Source organism: Neopelma chrysocephalum, unplaced genomic scaffold (genome assembly GCF_003984885.1).
Source record: "Neopelma chrysocephalum unplaced genomic scaffold, ASM398488v2 Primary Assembly neopelma1_188, whole genome shotgun sequence".
Classification (NCBI taxonomy): Eukaryota; Metazoa; Chordata; class Aves; order Passeriformes; family Pipridae; genus Neopelma; species Neopelma chrysocephalum.
In genome coordinates this window covers 1904429-1923218 of record NW_020897850.1, presented here as the reverse complement: position 1 = coordinate 1923218, position 18790 = coordinate 1904429, and the positions used below count along the sequence as shown (strand labels likewise).

The following is an 18790-nucleotide window of genomic DNA, read 5'->3' as shown; positions in this document are numbered from 1 at the left end:
TAGTTTGAGTAGTGAATTTGTTTGTTCACAGAATTTCTGCTTTTGTCTGTACAATCCCCTCCTTTGAAACAGGACAAAAAGCAATTAGTCGCTGTTGCATTTTGTCAGGGAAGTCATCATCTACTCCTACTTAATTTACTTGGGGTTTCCACTGAGCTACCAAGGACTGGCTGTCTTTTGGGATCAGGAGGTTTTATTTGCTTAGATGTTTTCCGTTGCTGAACTGCCATGAGAGCAAAATAAAGCTGCACTAATGCCACAAGGATATTCCATATTAGGAATTTATGTGAAAACAGAGAATCAGAACAGTTCAGGGGTTAATAAGGTGCCGTGCAAGGAAATATTTCATAAAGCAGGAGAGGTGGTGTTCAGCTCTCCCACATGCTGTCCCAATCCTCTTTGGCACCACTGGGACATGGAATAAGCACAAGGAACACCAGTGGAAAACTGTGCCACAACAAAACAGAAAAATACAGTTTTATGGAATTTTGTCATAAGCAACTTTTCCCACCTGCATAAAACATCCCTGAGCTTCCACTTGAGCACTTTTAAACTAACAGACAGTATTTCTGTGCTCGGAGAAAAGTTCTTTTACCTTCAAGACACTTATGACACACAACAGTGTAGTCTGAGGAGAATATTGCCTGTGCTTCCTTGGGATGACTGTTAGGATAGCAGAGAATGAAAGGGTAAAAGCAAAAATGGACAAAGCTTAACACAATTTATACGAAATCACAATTACTAGAATAATGCTGACATTAGAATCATGGAAGCACAGAATCATTCAGGTTGTAAAAGACCTCCAAAAAAAAAGTCATTTCTATCTGTCAAAACCTGAAGCAAGTATCTCTGGCAAAGCACATGCTTGCTGTTTCATACAAACACCAGAACCACAGTTCCTGGAGCAAACATATTTGTCCACTAGGGCTTTACAGCCTTTAAGTGTAAAATGGGTTTAAAGGTAAGAAGGGATGTATTTTCGTGGAAGTCTGTTAGTTTTGTATTACAAGGCTTGTACTTTATGCTCAGAAGTGAGATTTTCAGCTTTGATTCTAGAAAGAACTGACTTTATATACACACACATACATATATTTACACTGCATTGTAAACAAGCAAAGTGGACAACAAAACTCTGGCTGACTTTAATAGCAGAGCACAGCAGTTTCCCAAGGCTGGACATTAGGTGTGATTGCACCGGAGCCCAGAGGTGCAGTCAGTTAAACAGGGGCAGAAATCTTTGCAGGATTAAGTACCTTAGATGCCAACTCTTGTAAAAATGAGATGTTTAATAATTAAAGGTATCAAAAGAGGCTTGAACCGGCATTACCCCCCCCCCACACACATATAACTAAGTTGCTTAAATGGCATTAATAAGAAAAGCTCCCGAGATTATTTAAAGTGCAACAACTTTGTAAATAAAGTTTTCTCTTTCCTTTTCAAAAGTGAGCATTTTATGCAGACACTGGCATTTATGAAAGGGCAGCTTTGCAGTGCCTATAGAAATCTCAAATACAGGTTCCTGTGAGATAATATAATAAGGTCAAAAGCAATGTGCTACTATTACAGATGACAGAATAGCCACTCTGTAGCAGTGTAAAAGAGGAACTGTTAAGAAAAACAGAGAACTGCGAGTTAAAACGGAGCTATGGAAAAAAGATAGCTTGGAGGAGGATAATAATAATAATCATAGTAATAGTAATAATGATAATAATAATAATACCATCACGTTGTAAAAAAATCCACCAAAAATAGCAGAAGTTTGTGAGAGAAAGAGAAAGAAAAAGTTAAAGGGAAAGCAACAAACCGACTCCAAAGTCAGTCAGGGTGAGGGAACACACGAAGTCGCCAAGCGCTGGGGTGCGGTGGGCACGTGGAACGGGTTCTCAGGCCAATGGAAGAGAAAGTTGAAAATAACATTCTTTAAGCCTCTTATTATTAATCGAAGCTGCGGTATTATCTAGACCTATGCCAGGGTCATTTATACCAGGATTGGGATATAAACCAAAGGAAAAAAAAAAAAAGCAAAGGGGAAAAAGAAGCAGTTTGGAAGCCCCGAGTGCCCCCGCGAGTCCCCGGGCGCCGAGGGGGAGCCCAGCCCTTCCCCTGCCGAGAGGAGAACCGTGAAACCAACCAAAGCCAGAGGGAAATAACCCCAAATATCCGTGCTGCGGGGGGCCGGGGGGCCGGGTCCGGTGCAGCCCTGCGGTGACGGTGCCTCTTCTCTCTCTCTCTCTCTCTCTCCCTCTCTCTCCCTCCCTTGTGTCTCTCCCGGCAGAAGCTGGCGGTGCTGGTGGGCAGCGGCTCCAGCGGCGGCAGCGCCAAGCCCGGCGTGGTCCCGGCGCTCCTGAAGGCTCCGGGCGGCGGCGGCGGCGGCGGCAGCCCCGGCGGCAGCCCCGGGCACAGCCTGCCCCTGGCCGGGCACAGCCTGCCCGTGCCCGCGCTGCCCGCCCGGGCGCCCATCGCCGTGGTCACGGCCACCCTGCACGGAGCGATGGGCGCGGAGCCCCCGCAGAGCGCGCCCGTCAACCTGCAGGGCACGGGCAGGGCGGGGGGCGCCCGCAGAGCCCCCGACATCGGCTCCGGCGCTCAGGTACGGGCGGGGGGCCGGCGGGGAGGGATGGATGGAGGGATGGAGGGAGGGATGGATGGATGGATTGGGGCCGGGCGGGCGGGGGGCGGCGCTGCGGGGGGCGGGAGGGGGCGGCCGCTGGGCGGGGGATGTGGGGGGGCTCCGGGGCCAAGGGAGGTGCCAGCGGGGGCGGGGGGAGACCCGCACCTCCCTCCCGGCGCCCCCGGGATGCGGGGACACGGGGAGACCCGCACCTCCCTCCCGGTGCCCCCGGGATGCGGGGACGCGGGGAGACTTTCCCCCTCCATCCCAGTTCCTTCGGGCTGCCGAGGGAGACTGGCCCTTCCATCCTGAGGCCTTCGAGGGGCAGAGGGAGACCTTCGTCTCCCTCCCAGAGCCCCCGGGATGCTGGAGACTTGTCCAGACCTTCCCCTCCCTTCCAGAGCCCCCGGGATGCGGGAGACTTGTCCAGACCTCCCTCTCCCTCCCAGAGCCCCCGGGATGCAGGGAGAGACTTGTCCAGACCTTCCCCTCCCTACCAGAGCTCCCGGGATGCGGGGAGAGACTTGTCCAGATCTTCCCCGCCCTCCCAGAGCTCCCGGGATGCGGGGAGAGACTTGTCCAGACCTTCCCCTCCCTCCCAGAGCCCCCGGGATGCGGGGAGAGACTTGTCCAGATCTTCCTCTCCCTGCCAGAGCCCCCGGGATGCGGGAGACTTGTCCAGACCTCCCTCTCCCTCCCAGAGCCCCCGGGATGCAGGGAGAGACTTGTCCAGACCTTCCCCTCCCTCCCAGAGCCCCCGGGATGCGGGGAGAGACTTGTCCAGATCTTCCCCGCCCTCCCAGAGCTCCCGGGATGCGGGGAGAGACTTGTCCAGACCTTCCCCTCCCTCCCGGAGCCCGCGGGGCGCGGGGCTCGGCTCCCGCCCTGTGAAGGGAGGTTTTTTTCCTCCTGTGACAGTGAGCGCAGGGGAATTGGCCACCTCTTGTTGTTCACCCCCAAGTTGCTCGCACCTTCTGTCCTTAGAACCCCCAAGGTTTATGTAAAGAAGCGTTTGCGGGGTGCGGGGGCTCCCGGCGGTGCTGGTGTGGTGCCGGTGCCTCAGGCAGAGGGGAGCTGGCAGGCTGCTGCCTCCAGGTCCAGGTGTATATATATGTTTAATGCTTATGTTCACAGTAATCTAAATATGGAGTAAGTGCACTGACCCAGTGAAAGGAGGGCGAAAGGGGAAGGAAGGGGTGCTGTTTGTTTGCTGCACACCGCGTTTTGTGCAGTCCATTAAACAGCCACCAAAGAGAAGATTTTCCTCCAGTCACATTGTGTCAGGAGAGGGAGATGATGCTGATGAAGTTAAAATGTGAAGAAAACGGCAAAGCCTTCCCAAAACTTTGGAGAAGAGGATGTAAAGTATTACTGCTCACGTTGGCAATGTGGATTTCTTTTCTGCTTTCTGCACATAGAGGCTGTGGTAGCCTGTTTATTTTTTCCCTCTGATTCCCCTTCACAAGCTCAGGATATGAGCCTCTAACAATCAGGAAAGGACACAGTATGGATAAGGGCAACAGCCAAAGGTGTTTGTAACCCGAATATGTTTGTAAGTCAAGGTTATGTTGGAGTGCTTGAGGCTTTTTAATACCCAGGAAGTCTCTTCCTAAACAATGGACAGGGCAAACCCATCACCTGCTGTATCCACTAACAAATGGAAAGCACATCCAAGCACTTTGGGAACCAAATAGTCCTGTCAGTTTTTCTGGAGAAACAGCACTATCTTCAGCTGTTACACCGAGGTAGCCATGTGGGGAATTCGATTTTGAATCTCCATTCTGTGTTCGTGCTGGGTAATTTCCTTTATTGAAGGTGTTGTTTATGCTTTATTGAAAAGATACTTGTTGCTATCCCAGTAGATATTTCTTTGAATCGCAGAAAATAACTGTATAAAGGATAATCATATGAAAGATAAAAGTTTCAATATTACAATGGTCTATCATTTTGTGAAGGACTACCTTTTACTGTCACTGGCAGGAGCCATAGGAAGAAAAGAATCAAAAAAAAGTGAAGCAAGAAGCTTGAAATAACATTTAATGTATTTAGGCTGAATAGTGAAGCAACAGCAACAGGTGCTGGAGAGCAGTGTGGGTTAGAACAGTTGGCTGCAAACTGGTGCTCCTGCACGTTTCTATTTTATTTTTTATTTATTTTATTTTACATTTACTTATTTATTTAATCAATTAATGTTTATTGTTTTCTCCACCCTGAAACAGTTTTTGGCCTGACATTGCAACTTTTTCTTGCAAGGAGCAGCTCTGTTTTGAGGAGAGGCTTGCTGTTACTGGAATAGCACAGGAATGTTGAGCAGCATTTGGGGTTTGCCTTGGTTTTGGTCCTTGGTTGAGGTCCAGCATTTTTCTTTGGAAATGTCTTCACCTTGCAAGTTTGCAGCCACTGTAGTTTTGTGATTTGGTATCTCTGATTATTTGTAATTTGTGGAGGAAGCAGCTGAGCTTCCTTAGTAAATTTCTAAAGGAAGAAGAAGCTGAGCAATGGCAAGTTCCTAAAGCAGAGGACTATAGTGGGTTCACCTTTTGAGAACAGGCAGCAAGCTTGGATAGAAACAATTAGAAATACTGAATTATGAAAGTGAAAAAAATGCAAGCTGACCTTTGGTCCTAAACTGTCAGGAAGCTTAGTGCCGGATTGCATGTTAATTATCACTCCTCTACCCAAATTAAATTTGTTTTGCAAGGTTTCTTTTTCTGGCTCAATGGAGGAAAAATCTATTCTTGCTTCATGCTCAGTATTCTTGATTGTTCCTGGAGTGGTGATCACAAATCAATAATAGTAACACCTTAGCTACTAGAACTGTAGTGTCGGGGGAAATTTCATTGCTGATGTTTATCAATAAGCATTTACCATCTCTTTTCTTTTTTTTTTTTTGTGGCGTTGTTACAGCTCAGTAAAGTTGTTTGGGGTTTTTTTCCTACTGAAACATATGAAGTTTGTGTGATGGAGGATAATGACAGCTTTCTGCAAACTGGGTTAAGGTGGCAAGCTGATGGTAGTAAATGAGATTACTGGTGCAGTGTAGCCTATTCCTCTGCATCTGCAAAGTGAGGGGAAGGGCAGGGGCATGAAATGTGATGTTATGAGTTTCTGAACAGTGGCTTCTGCTCGAAAGCATGTGGGGGATCAGGATGTGTATACAGTCATCTCAAGTGGTATCTAGCAGGAAGAATGAAATGCTAAATGCAACTCAGCAGAAAAAAAATAGGGCATCAAACACTATAATCTAAATACAGGACTTCCAAATATAGATAGGATTAAATGTAAGTTTGGTACAAAATTTTCATTTGGGCAGCTGCGTGTCAGCACTCTCATTTTTAGGCTGTTGTTTACCCAGCAGATTTTTAAAGTGATTTTGAAACGTTGTTGACTGTAATGGAAGCCATATCTGCATTGGAAAAAGTATCTAAGTAAATAAACACATAACAGATACTAAAGGATTGTTTAGATATCTACCACATGATTTATTTGAAGCAGGAAACGTGAGATTAAAAAGGATTGAAAGGTGTAAGCGTAGGAAATGGTGAGCTGCAGGAGTGAGTGCTGGGTCTGCACTCCTCCCTGGCAGCCTTTCAGTGTAAGTCCCATGTGTGAGGACATGACTGATGGAGCTGCACTGCTGAGAGAGTCCATGCAGGGATGTCAGGAGTACAGCTCTTGCTCCCTGCTCAGAGAAATGGAGCTCGGAGCTTCATTTGGATGATCTGGAGCAAGTTATGTTGGCAGAAGCAGAATTTTGCTGGCATAAGCTGAATTTTGCTGGCATATGCTGTACACACACTAGGAGTGCTTTGCCTTCAGAGAATTGCTGTTGCTGTTCTGTGGAGAGAATGCCCTGGAGCTCCTGGGCAGTCATAGGGTATCAGCATGACCGTGCCTACATCATATTTTGGTATAAAGAGATTTTAATATAAACCTCTCAAATGATACTCTTATCGTAATGATATTTTTGTGGTATTTGCCCTTTCCTCTCCTTGCCACCATTTGCTGACTGAAAGCAGGATCTGAGGTTGCTTTGCTGAAGGACAAAGTCCCATCTGCTGTGCTGGAACAACGTACCGCGTAAAGAAAATGCCCCTCTGCCGCCTCCTCATTCCCTTCTAAATAGCAAAACCGTGGGCCAGCAGGCATCCCAGAGCCTAGTTTGGGGAAAGCAGGAAGCCTTTGGGCCGTTTGGAAGACAGTTGGATCGGGAGAACGGGCAGAGAGGGGGAACACAGCTGTCAGAGCCCTCGGCTGCCTCCCAGTGAAAGACAAAAGCAGTGGGAGGGCACGTCTGCACCGGGCCATGGAGCACCACAACACACACACACTCAACAAACTGTCCACCAGGACTCCACAAACAGCACAGATCCTGCCTCCTGCTCCTCTCTGGGCTTCCCTTCCCACACGTGTGTGCCCTGGGTGGGCTGGAGGGAAGTTTGGCAGGCGGCCCCTGCACGTGTGCGGGGAGGTTATTTCAAAGCAAAATACAGTATGAGGATTTATAGCGCTATAAATTCTTGGCAAGATAGTAAACTGTTCTCCACAAATGCTTCATTAACTCCACAGCTCACAGAACTACTTCTGTCCGTGTTTAAATTGAGCAGGCTACTCCGTTTTTTTGGGTTTTTTTCCCCGGGGAAAAGGTGGCTTTTATACGTGGAGGAGGATGCTCATATATACTTCTTAGCTATCTGTATATTCAATTTGCTAGAAAAAACTACATTCCAGAAGTTTAACAACGTACCCCTGCCCACAATGGCCATTTTTCAGAATAATTTATTTGCAGAATGATTTATTACCTTTCTCTTTGCCATCCCACTTAATGTGCTCCACTCTGCTCTCTGTAAAAGTGCTTCCTCCATAATTGGAAATCCACCTGCGTGTATGACTAAGTCTTTTTGGCTTTTATTTATTATTTGTGTTGCAGCAGTACTTAGGGGTCTTATTTATAGATATATTTACCTGTATTGGTTATGTGGCTATATATATATAGCTTTTATTCCTATGATCCGTGTCACAACAGTGACAGAACACATGGCAATAGTTAATTTAGCCTTACAATATGGAGTTATTATGACTAAGGGGCTGTTATCCCACATTTTACTGTTGGAAAACTGAGAAATAAAGGATCCATTTATGCGGGTCCATTGATGGTTCTCCACCAGGGTTGCTCTAGGCAGAATCCCTGGATTGGCAACCACACCACTGGCCTTTGTGGTGATGGTGACAATGCCTCAGATGTGGCATCCTTGGGGATAAGATCTGTCCCCCAAGTCCTCGGAGCTACGGCCCCTTTAGCCTTGTCCATATAGATCTTTGCCCATCTGCCTCATACCTCCTCCTCCAGCATCCACGCAGATCCCAGGTGGAAATGGTCACCAGTGAGCTCAAAAGAAAGATCCAGAGGCTCCACATGGCTCTAGGGGAGGGGAAAAACAAAGACGTTGTGCTGAGGGTTATGCCTGCCATGGTCATTCTGCCCATCTGTGGAGCACCAGCTCCTTGGCATCAGGAGCGTACCAGGCTGGCTGGAATTGCCAAAAAAAACTGCTGTGTTTTTTGAGCCCATGACTTCAGCTCTTACCATCACAGCAGTTGTATTTTTCCCCTATTGGCTTTGCCCAAATTGTGCTGGTTTTTTACAGTCTTCCCAAACAGGGGCTGGGTTTCCTGCTGGGGCCAGATTAGCTCTGTGAGCTTTCTCCTCCTGCCACTTTGTGAAGGCCTGGTAACTGTTCTGTGAGAAACCACAGCACAGGACAGAACTCCACAGAAAGTTTTTTTAAAGATTATTTTAGTTTTGGACCTGAAAGGATTCTATGTTACATATTCAGTCTCCTCTAACATCCTTTGATAGCTTTAAGGGGTGTTATCTTCAGGAGATGTTTGTAAGTGTAGAACGGGAGGGGTGACTTGGCCAACTGAAATTAATAATAATAATAATAATAATATTAATAATAATAATAAAGAAAAGCACAAGGAGAGGGAGAACCCCAAGGATTCACAACCCTACACACCATCCAGTGATCTTTTCCTGTCACAGGGGCTTAAGTTTTAACTCCACCATAAGAATGTTGTGAAGAGCATGGTAATTTTAGGAAATGGATTATAGAACACGTGTGGCAGATTTGACTTGTATTTGCACCCTCTTAGTTACAGGTTTATTAAAGGAGGTTGATGAATTTACTCCATATTTAAATATGGGTAGCTAAGAGCAGGATTTGCCCTTACTACTCTGATATATACTGCGTAAAAGCACTTTAAAATTTGTATTTCTTGCTAAATAGCATAAAATTACATCCTTTCAGGTTAATTAAACCGTTTTGCAATGCTGGTTGCTGTTGATGGGATATTTAAATGTCAGATTCAGAATAAGCACTTATGCTTCCTGATTATAAATGGCTTCCTTTTAAACACCCCAGTCGTACGTCTGTGGTCAATACATCTAAAGTGTGTGGTTTTCTGCTCTGCTCCATCTGCATTTCCATGTGGGCCACAATAGGGTCAGACACCCACTGGTGTCAAAGGCTGAATAAAGACTCTCAGGAACTGAATAAGACCTGATTAGGCCCAATGTGGTGTTCCTTACCCAGCCAAAAATTCCCGGTGAAGGCAGCGGAGTGTTCAGCGGGAAAGGACAAGCAGAAGTGGACTCACACTGGCTGTTGTAAGAATCCAGGAGCAGCCTTTCCAAATCTGTTTCTGTGGGAGCTGGCCAACAAACACCCCACTGCCAGAAGATTAATGACCAGGGAACAGTAGCAAGTCCAGGTTTTGGAGACAAGACCATGGTTCTTGTCACTAAGCATTCCCTCTGCACGTTCATGTGAAGTGGGATGTAGGGTATGGATGTGCTCCTTCAGTGTTTATGGAATGGATTTTCCTCCTGTGAGTGCCTGAGAAGTGTCTCTACCGAGGAACACGAGCAGAAGGAGATTAACTGAAAGCTACTTTTGTTTTGTCAATGATTCCTGATCCTGCTGAAGAATGATGGAGCTCTCAGCACATTTGTGTGTCTAGTCCTTATGGCCAGAAGCAATTCATTGGCCTGTGTGCAGAGAACCAAACACAGAGACCAGGTTAAATGCCATGCTCCAGTTTCATGCCTTTTCTTGGGAGCAGTTTTAACTGCCTAATAAGGAAAGTCTTAAAAGTTAGGAATATAAAAATTTAGAAGCTTGGGCAGCAGGGGAGGGAGGTGATTCTGCCCCTCTGCCCCTCAGGTGAGACCCCCCTGCAGAGCTGCTCCAGCCCTGGGGAACAGCACAGGAAGGACATGGAGCTGCTGGAGCCAGTCCAGAGGAGGCACCAAGGTGATCAGAGGGATGGAGCAGCTCTGCTGGGAGGAAAGGCTGGGAGAGGTGGGATTGTTCAGCCTGGAGAAGAGAAGCCTTTGGGGTGACTGAATTGTGGCTTTTCAATGCCTGAAGGGAACCCATAAGAAAGATGGAGAGGAACTATTTCCAAGGGCCTGGAGTGACAGGACAAGGGGGAATGGCTTCAAACTGACAGAGATGGGTTAGATGGGATATTAGGAATAAATTTTTCCCTGTGAGGGTGGGGAGGCCCTGGCACAGGTTGCCCAGAGAAGCTGTGGCTGCCCCTGGATCCCTGGAAGTGTCCAAGGCCAGGTTGGATGGGGCTCTGAGCAACCTGGGATAGAGGAAGGTGTCCCTGCCCATGGCAGGGGGTTGCACTGGGTGGGCTTTAAGATCCCTCCCAACCCAAACCATTCTGGGATTTAATGAATATATAGACAGTCCCCTTATGGACGTTTCTGTGATATTTTCATACATACTTAGGTATCATCCATGTAAACAAAGTTCTGCTCCCTCGTGCTAATGCTGAGAGTTTACAGCACATTATTGTTTTGATGCTAATCAGAGTATCTCCCATGGAGAGCTTTGATTCACTTCAGAAAAGCGAGGAATGCTCTAAAAACGGTGATACACTGCAGCTATTTCACTGTAATTGGAGGCTGTCTGTGCCTCACGGAAATTACCAGGCAAGCATTCTTGAAAATGTCAGAATTTTCAAGTTAGTTCTATTTAAAATGGGGGCACAAGAATGCAGGGGGACGGAGAGAAAATTTGAGGGCTGGGTGATTCAAACTTGAAGTGCAGTTTGTAATGATGAAAGATGATCACTTTAGGGCTGGGGAAATCATCTCTTAGGTTTCCTAAATTACAGGATGCATAAACACATCCACTTATTCTACATGTGCTGTTACTTTAATAAAAGGCACCACTTTAGGAAATGAAAGGCTTTGGAATATTGCCAAATGTCTTAGTTCTATTTATTGTCAAAAGGTGGGGTTTTTTTCATTATCCACGGAGTTTGTGGGATAGTTGCATAATTTGCAGGAGTCTGAGTGTTTGATGCCAGACTGCAAACTCTGTATTTATCTTATTTCAATGTTCATCTTGCAGATACAGGCATGATAAGATTTCCTGTTGCTGTTCTGACTGGTATCAGGATTTGGCAATTGGTCTGCTACTGATCCCGTGATGTGCCTTTGTGTCTATATTTAAATTAATTGGAAAACTGTAGCAGGAAATACTGCTCTTAAATTATTTTATGTAAAAATGCAGGGGGGGGGCGAATGTGGGTGGGAGAGGTGGAGAGAGAGACTAAATGCTGTAAACACAGAGTGCTGCTGAATACTCAAGTAGTAAATAGAAATATCTTAGAAGTCATTCCTGACAGTAATAAAAGCAGCAATTTGATTTCATCTGTGGGTAATAAACTGGTTTCACATTGCAATAAAAGTGGTGCTTATGTTATATTAATATTTATTAGCACTTATTGATGTTAGGGTTTAGTTGTTCTCTTTTCCTCACATCACAGCCATTTTATAAAAACTCAAGTTAAATTGCCACACAATAAACAATTAAAATTGTTTGTGCAGGTGAGAGAGAGAGAGAGAGAGAGAGAGAAGGAAATAATCTGCCTGTGGAAATATTCCTATAGGGAAGGGCAGCCCCTCCCTGCTTAGAGAGCTGTGTTCAGAGTGATGGAATTCTGTTTCCCCCAGTTAAAGATTTGGCTCTCTGAGGGCACATCTCAGCCCACGGGCTCAGCTGTGTTCAGATCAGGGTTTTTTCCTGGGTGTCCTGTTGTCTGAGGGGGTGTTTTTGTCCCCCCTGCCCTTCCCTGGGCAGTGTGGGGACCGTGTGCTCTGTGTGATGTGTGTGGGGGGGCTGCAAAACTCGCAGGATAAAGTGAGTCAGAAAGTGCTCTGATCCAAATTTAACCAAATTTGTTCAGCTCTAAATTTAGGGAATAGCTGAATGGCAAGACAGAGATATTTCAATTCCCATCAGTGACAGGGACAGTGTGTTGGCGGATGCCTGTTAACAGCTCTAGCGTGTTTTTGATACTCATACATGTGTGTATGGGTGGGAAACAACTAGTTCCTTTTATTTATCATGAGCCTGTTTCTTCTTTGACTGCCTTTAAATCACTCTTGGGCTTGATGTTCCTTCAGAGCAGATAATTCTCGTGCAGAAGGTGCTCTGTAGTCCTGAGTCACGTTTTTGGCCTCTCAGTAGAAAGACTTGCATTGGACTTGGATTTTTATCATTATGAAAACTGAAATATAGACTCTTTTAAAATAAGGCAGGTACCAGGCAAGGTAAGACAAAGCAAAATTCTTTTTGTTCATCTTACAGTCAGGCTTCAATATCAATAATTTCAGAAAACAGGTTTGAGTTTATCCTTCACTTGAGCATAACCCTGAGTTTAACATGTGTATAATTCACATGCCTTCAGCAGGATTAATCATGTGCTTGTAGCTGAGTTTGTATTTACCTGCTTTTCTCTGCTGGGGTCTTAATCTTTTTGATTGTTCTGATTCTTTGGCCAAATATTGTCCTTGGAGATTTGACTGGTGAAAGCAAGAACATGATCCCACTGCTTTTGTACAAGATGTTTCATTAATGGGTACAACTGTTTGTTTGGGATTTTTTTGCTCAGTGAGATCTTTATTATAGACCTCTGCTTAGCCTGCTTCTCTTTGATTTTATTAAGACCCCGTTTCAGTGACTGTGTCATCAAATTGGCACGTGTAGTGATGGATTGTGATATTACAAACAATTTGATTGTTGCCTTCCTCACTGAATGAAACAGTGAGAGTGGCTGGGTGGGAGGGAAGTTCATTTTTATATACAAGATCACTGAACTAGCAGTGATTGAATAGGTAATACCACGACTGCATGACAGCTTTGATAGGATTTAAGCAACATCATGTTTCCTGTAGTTTGCTGAACTGGTAATGATGATTTAAGGGTCTTGCCTTAAATGTTTACTGTCCTTATGGGTGCAAAATAAAGCCACAAGTCAGCCTTGTTTAATTTACTGTAATATTCCTTTCTCTTTGGAGAATCAGTACACTAAGATATTTTTTTAAAAAGCAGATATTTTAGCATAATAGTAATGAGAATATTGTAGGAATTTGGCAGGGATACTACAGGGTATGATTTTAGAATGATAATGGTAATTAGATGGTAATTAGTTAACATTTGCTTTAATAAAACCCCACCACCGTATTTTTCTGATTTCACAATGTTTTCTTCAGGGTGAAACATTACTGTATTCATTCCCCCTGCACTTGTCTGTTCAAAAGACAAGCCAATAATCTATATTCTATATACTTGTGCCACTTTCTAACCTTTCTTGTTATATGGAAAATTAGACTGCATTCCTTGGTGCTGCTGGAAAAGTCCAGCCTCCCTAATAAGTATGAGAAGATAAAAAGCTTCAGGTTTCTGCCTTATCTGTGTTCTTAAGTGGGCTTTAGAGCCAGAGGGAGTGGCTTTGAACCACCACAAGGATGGCTCACAGTGTTTACACTTTGTTGTCAAAGTCTTGAGACATATGAGCTCAAACTCTAATTCCTCTGACCTGAGTCCAGAAATTGGGCTTGAATTTAGAAGTTCTTACATTGCACAGAACCAGAATTAAACTATACCATGATATACACACTGCCTTAATAACAAAATCTTAGTTAACAAAGTGTTACTCAGCAGATTCTCTGAGCATTTTCAAATGTGTGAATTTAGAATATCTCCACTGAAGTCAGGTCTAGTGAAGGTTGATTCACACCAGCAACTAATCCATAAGATGCATCACTGTAATTATAAGATGCATCATTTTCATTGTTATTTTTCTAATAACAATACCATAGACTTGGTAAGGAATTAGTTATTATTATTATTATTATTATCATTAATGCATTTTCTTTGAAAAGGAACTTTTAACTTATAAAAAAACCCCACCATCTTTTTTATGTGTTCATCCTAATTTTTATGATATTTGTGATGATCCCATGATTGCCCAATTAAAAAAAAAAAGAAGAAAATAATACATTTTTCTCCTTTTATCTGTGGGAATGGCTGGGTTGAAGTTCTCATCTCTGCAGTGTTATCCATAACGTGGACTTTCACTGAGCTAAGACTCATAAATGCTCATGATTCTGCCTTGATGAAGACATCATGGTTGCACCGTCTAATTTGCATGCTGAAAACACAACATATTTTCTCTCCCTCTCTTTTATTTCTAGCAAAAGAGATTTACACAAGATCTTTGGAAGTACTTCAGTGTGGAAGTGCACTGGCTGCCCAGAGTTCAAAACTTAGATCCCAAACTCTGCTCTCGAGCCTGGGCCCAGGTGAAATTCGGGAATGCCTCTGTTTCTGCTGGTCACATTCCCAAAAAATGTTTGCACTGGGGCACTGTAGGAACTGCTGCCACACTAACAGGGTTGGACAGGGGGGTGGCCAAAACCTTGGAGTGGTTGGTTCTCTTTTCCCCTGGGTGTTCTGTAACCACTGGGCCACCAGACCACGTTCCTTCTCCTTCCACTGACTAATTCAGCAGAAAAGCTTGGGAGAGTCTTTCTCTCAAGTTAAAAAACTTGCAGAGCCATGTGTGAGTGCAGCATCTGAAACACTCCTCCCCTCAAGTGGATGACTGGACTCCCAAGAAACTGGTTGAAGGGAAAGACGGGAAGGGGAAAGAAAGGCAAGCGCGAGTTCTGCGGAGTGTGTTTGGAGTGGAAGTGGCTGAACGCAGGTTGGTCTCCAGGAGGGGGCTCAGGAAGGTGAATCCCAGTGGGAATGAGGCAGGTCTCCTCTTTCAGAGCCAAATACGAACGCCTGGAGCCAGCAATGCAGTTGACACCCCACGGGTGATGTTTCCAGACGTGTCCCAGAAGCAAAACTTCGGGTGTGCAGCGAATATTCACAGTTCAGTTTGAAGCACGGGAGGGTTTCCCTGTCTTTGGGGCCTGGCAGCAGCTGAGTGGGGGGGTTTGAGAAGGGGATTTTGAAGTCTTTAGCTGCAGCCACGTTGGACACAGGCACACTGGGGCTTTTTCTAAAACTCAGCCTTCCAGGACCTTGGAAGGTGTCCCAGTGTCCAGGTTCATCTGGGACTAGCAGGATGAAACATCCTAGGTAGGAGCCAGAAAAAGCCCTAGTGGGTAGATAGTAAACCAGAGTTGTGGTTTGACTCTTTTCTTCTTTTCTTATGATTTCTGCACTCTAGAAACAGACACAATTTCAAGGCTTGGAAACAAAGGAACCTTTGCTGACTTCAGTGTTTATAAAGCTAGTTCTGCTGGCACTGGTATTCATGTAGCATCTCAGGAAGAAAAGAAGATTTTCTATTTACTAGCTTTAAAATTTCCCGGCTCTATCCTTGCAGGGAAGCACTGGTGCTCACTTTGGTCTCTATTGCAACTCTGGAAAAGTATTATGTGTAATATATTATTTTGTGTTCTGAAGTGTAGTTTGTGTAGTCACATATATATATATATGTATCTTATGTATATATTTATGAATTTTTTTAATACAGTCATAAATTTGCCAAATCCTTTTACTGTCTGAGCATAAAAGATCAGCCTTTTTATTTGGATCATCCCAGAATCAATGACATTTGTGAGCGAGCACTACAGAGTTTATCACCCTCCAAGACTAAATAGAGCTATTTTCTTTTACTGGAAGGTGGCACCTCTGTGGCAATATCTGCAATGATTTTTCACAGCTGCAATCCTAGAGCTGTGGAATACCAATGTTAGGAATTCAATAGCAGTGGTGCTGTACTAAAGCAGTATTTACCACTGCTTTTGTTGACGGGCAGGTGGCTCAGTATTGCTGAGCAGTCTGCCTAAAAATGACACAATGCAAACTTATGGGGTGTACTGCACATTCAAATTGACATTTGCTGGGAAAGTTATTGAAAGTTATTGCTTCCTTTTTATTTTTCCTGATTATATCAACTGCATACTGTTAAGATCATACATATTTATACACACTCTGTATGGAATTCAGGTGAAGTCTTCATGTTCCTCCCCCCAAGTTCTGTGCTCAAGGAAGTTACTTGTGGTCCCAACATCCAGTTATTATGGCTGAACTGATCTCATAACTCCCTTTCTCAAAAAAGGTTGGAACTGTCATTCCCTTTTCTTTGTGGTTTTTTTTCTTCCCCTCCCCACTCCGGATAAGAAACATTGCTTTTCCCCTTGTCTGTTTTCTGTTGGATACTTCCCTAAGCAAATTCAACTTCCTTTCTCCTGGTTAGGAGGCTGAATTCGCTCAGGTCAGGCCTGACAAAAGGGGCTGTGTGGCAGCAATTACATCATCTCAGGCTGTCACTTCCCTCATGTTTCCCAGTTCCTCAGAGTGACTGAAGAATGCCTGATAAAAACTCAGGGCAAAGAGTGCAGAAGCAGCTCCGAGCCCTCTGGGCGGTAAGGTGGAACGATTTGGAAGATAATCCCAATCTTTCAGTAGCTGCTAATGGGCCGTTCTCATAGGCGAGGATTCCCAGATCACTAAGGGATGACGGTCATTTCCTCTATTTTTCCTCCCCTTGCCTTCTCCTTCCATCACTCCTGCCTGAGCTCACTCGAGGGAGAGGGTAGAAACTGCTTTGTGTGACGCTGTGCATACATTTTCCCTTGGCTCAGGAATATTTCTGCAGACTGTGAACAGAGAATAAGTAATTTGAAGACATTAGTCATTAAAAACATCATCAACCTGGAACAGTTTAGTAGTTGAACAGCGAATCTTTTATGAATCAGCTGAGCAAGAGACTATAGGTGTGATCACAGCTGCTGAGTGTTGTTGAAACTCAGTGAGACTGTGCTCATTTGTGCAGGAGGAGGAGACTTAATTAATTGAATGTGATTTCTGAATAAGGCTTCAAATCACAGAACAGGTATGTGCATGCTAATGCAGTTTGCATGGCCGATCTTTCTTTTTCTTTTTTATCTTTTCAAAAATTTAGGGTGTGATCTGATGGCTGTGCAAAAAAATCCTGACTTGTTTCCTTCGATAAAAATAATGGTGCCTTAGAAAAAAATCCTGACCAGTAAATGATGTAGTGGAAGCTGTGTTTAGGAACAGGTATTTGGCACAGCTCTGTACCTTCTTGTGTGAGTAGCTGGTGGGATTTCTGAACCAGGGAGGCTCATGGACTGCAGTCATCACATTTTCCCTTTGCCAGAATACGCTGTGTTCAAACAGAGTTTGTATTTTGGAGTGCACCCAGATGGGAGCGTGCAAGTGGCAAGAAGCAGTCTCTGAAAATCCTGAGGGCCGTGGTAAGAGCTGAGACAAATCAGGTGGTGCTCTGAAAAGCCTGAGAGCCCCAGGAAAAGCAGAACATTGTTTTATCTCTGCATATTCTCCTCTGACACCCACCCCAGCTGTGATACCACCATGGGCTTCCTTGCACGGGAGTGCTGATGGAAGGGATGAGTAGGAAAACCTCAGCAGCAACTTAGACTCGGGGTTGCAAAGCAGGTGTGGAATTTAAGGTGGTAACTTTGTCCCCTGCTGCTTGTGGCCACCCCAGTGCAGGGCCCTGTAAAGGGCAGTGAGAGCAGCTGTGACTGTTCCAGGGCAAAAGTTCGAGTTGTTGTTGATTTGTTATAGTGAGGGTTGGTTTAAATGGTATTTTTGGTGCCCAAAGAAAGGATGGTTTGGAAAACACCAACATTTTGACTTGTCTTTATGATTGGCTACTTCTTAAGAATAATACATGTACATGCAGGAGCATGATGAATGAATTCTGAGAAAAGAGAGAGGGAGAGAACAAATGCTTTTAAAAGCTGGAAAATCCTTAAATTCCTATGAAATTCCAGTGAAATTACTGTTTACACAAAATACGTGTCTGAAATAACAGCCTCCTTAGGATACAGTCTGAGTGTGAAACTGAAACATTATTCCACCAGATTATTTAAAATACAGTTGTTTCACCAGATTTTTGAAAATGAAGAGTTATTTCCACGGATTTTTATACAGGTTGAGCCTGGGAGGAAAGAAAAAAATACGTGTGTGTACGTGTCTTGCAGGAGCCTCAAAGTCATGTCCGAGTGCTCAGGGCTTTTTCTGGTGGAGTCTCTGGAAAAACGGCAGCATCGAGATGTTTGGGTGAGCAGCTATCCAGGATTAGTGAGGGAAGGGGCAGGAAGTTTTAGGTCAAACGAAGTTGGAGGCTGCTTATAGTGCTTGGCATTTATATAAAGCAAGCTCAAGGTTGAATGCAGCATTCAAGTTGTAAAATGGATGTAGAATGGGTAAAAAAAACCCCTGCAATTACTTCAGCGACGATCCATTCAGGTTAAGAATTTTCATCTTTGCTGTTGCCATAGCAATCTGTTCCCCTGTCACTACCACATTAAAAATCCATTCTGTAAAACTGTTGTTGCCAATATTGAACACATAACAGACAAAAACATTTTTTTTTAATAGCTTAGGTGTCTTATTTGCAACACGAAGAGGACCCAGATCTTGGAGAGATGCATATGTACTCTAAAAAGGGAAAGATTGGTGTTTCTGTAATACATTGTAGGAACACAATATTTGTGCTGCAGTATTGATGTCAGTATAAAATAGTTTGCAAATGATACAGCAATGCAGTGTCAGTTGAACTCAAATAATTGAACTGTTCAGCTGAGCTACACCAAACCCATATGGCCCTGAGTTAAGCACTTTTTTTTGGTGATGTGCTGTGGTGAAAGGCTTTTCAAACTGTGTGGCTCTTTAACCTTCTGTTACTCGCTGAGCCTGGTTCTCTTTGGTGAGTGACTGGAGTGATTTTACTTATCCTGGTGTAATTCTGGAAGGGGAGGACAGTTTTACGTCTGTGATCTAATCCTAAACTGCTCAA

At 44.4% G+C, this 18790-nt stretch overlaps 1 protein-coding gene across 2 annotated transcripts in view; it reads left to right on the top strand.

The window, feature by feature from the left end:
• The window catches only part of PHF21B (PHD finger protein 21B), a 140031-nt gene that overhangs the window by 80938 nt on the left and 40303 nt on the right, over positions 1-18790 (top strand). The window contains exon 3 of one of the 2 annotated variants that reach the window (XM_027702535.1): positions 2276-2590. The exons of the other annotated variant lie outside the window; for it this stretch is intronic. Coding sequence (XP_027558336.1) covers positions 2276-2590 — 315 coding nt within the window. The remainder of the gene's footprint in view (positions 1-2275; positions 2591-18790) is intronic. 2 annotated transcript variants of the gene reach the window in all.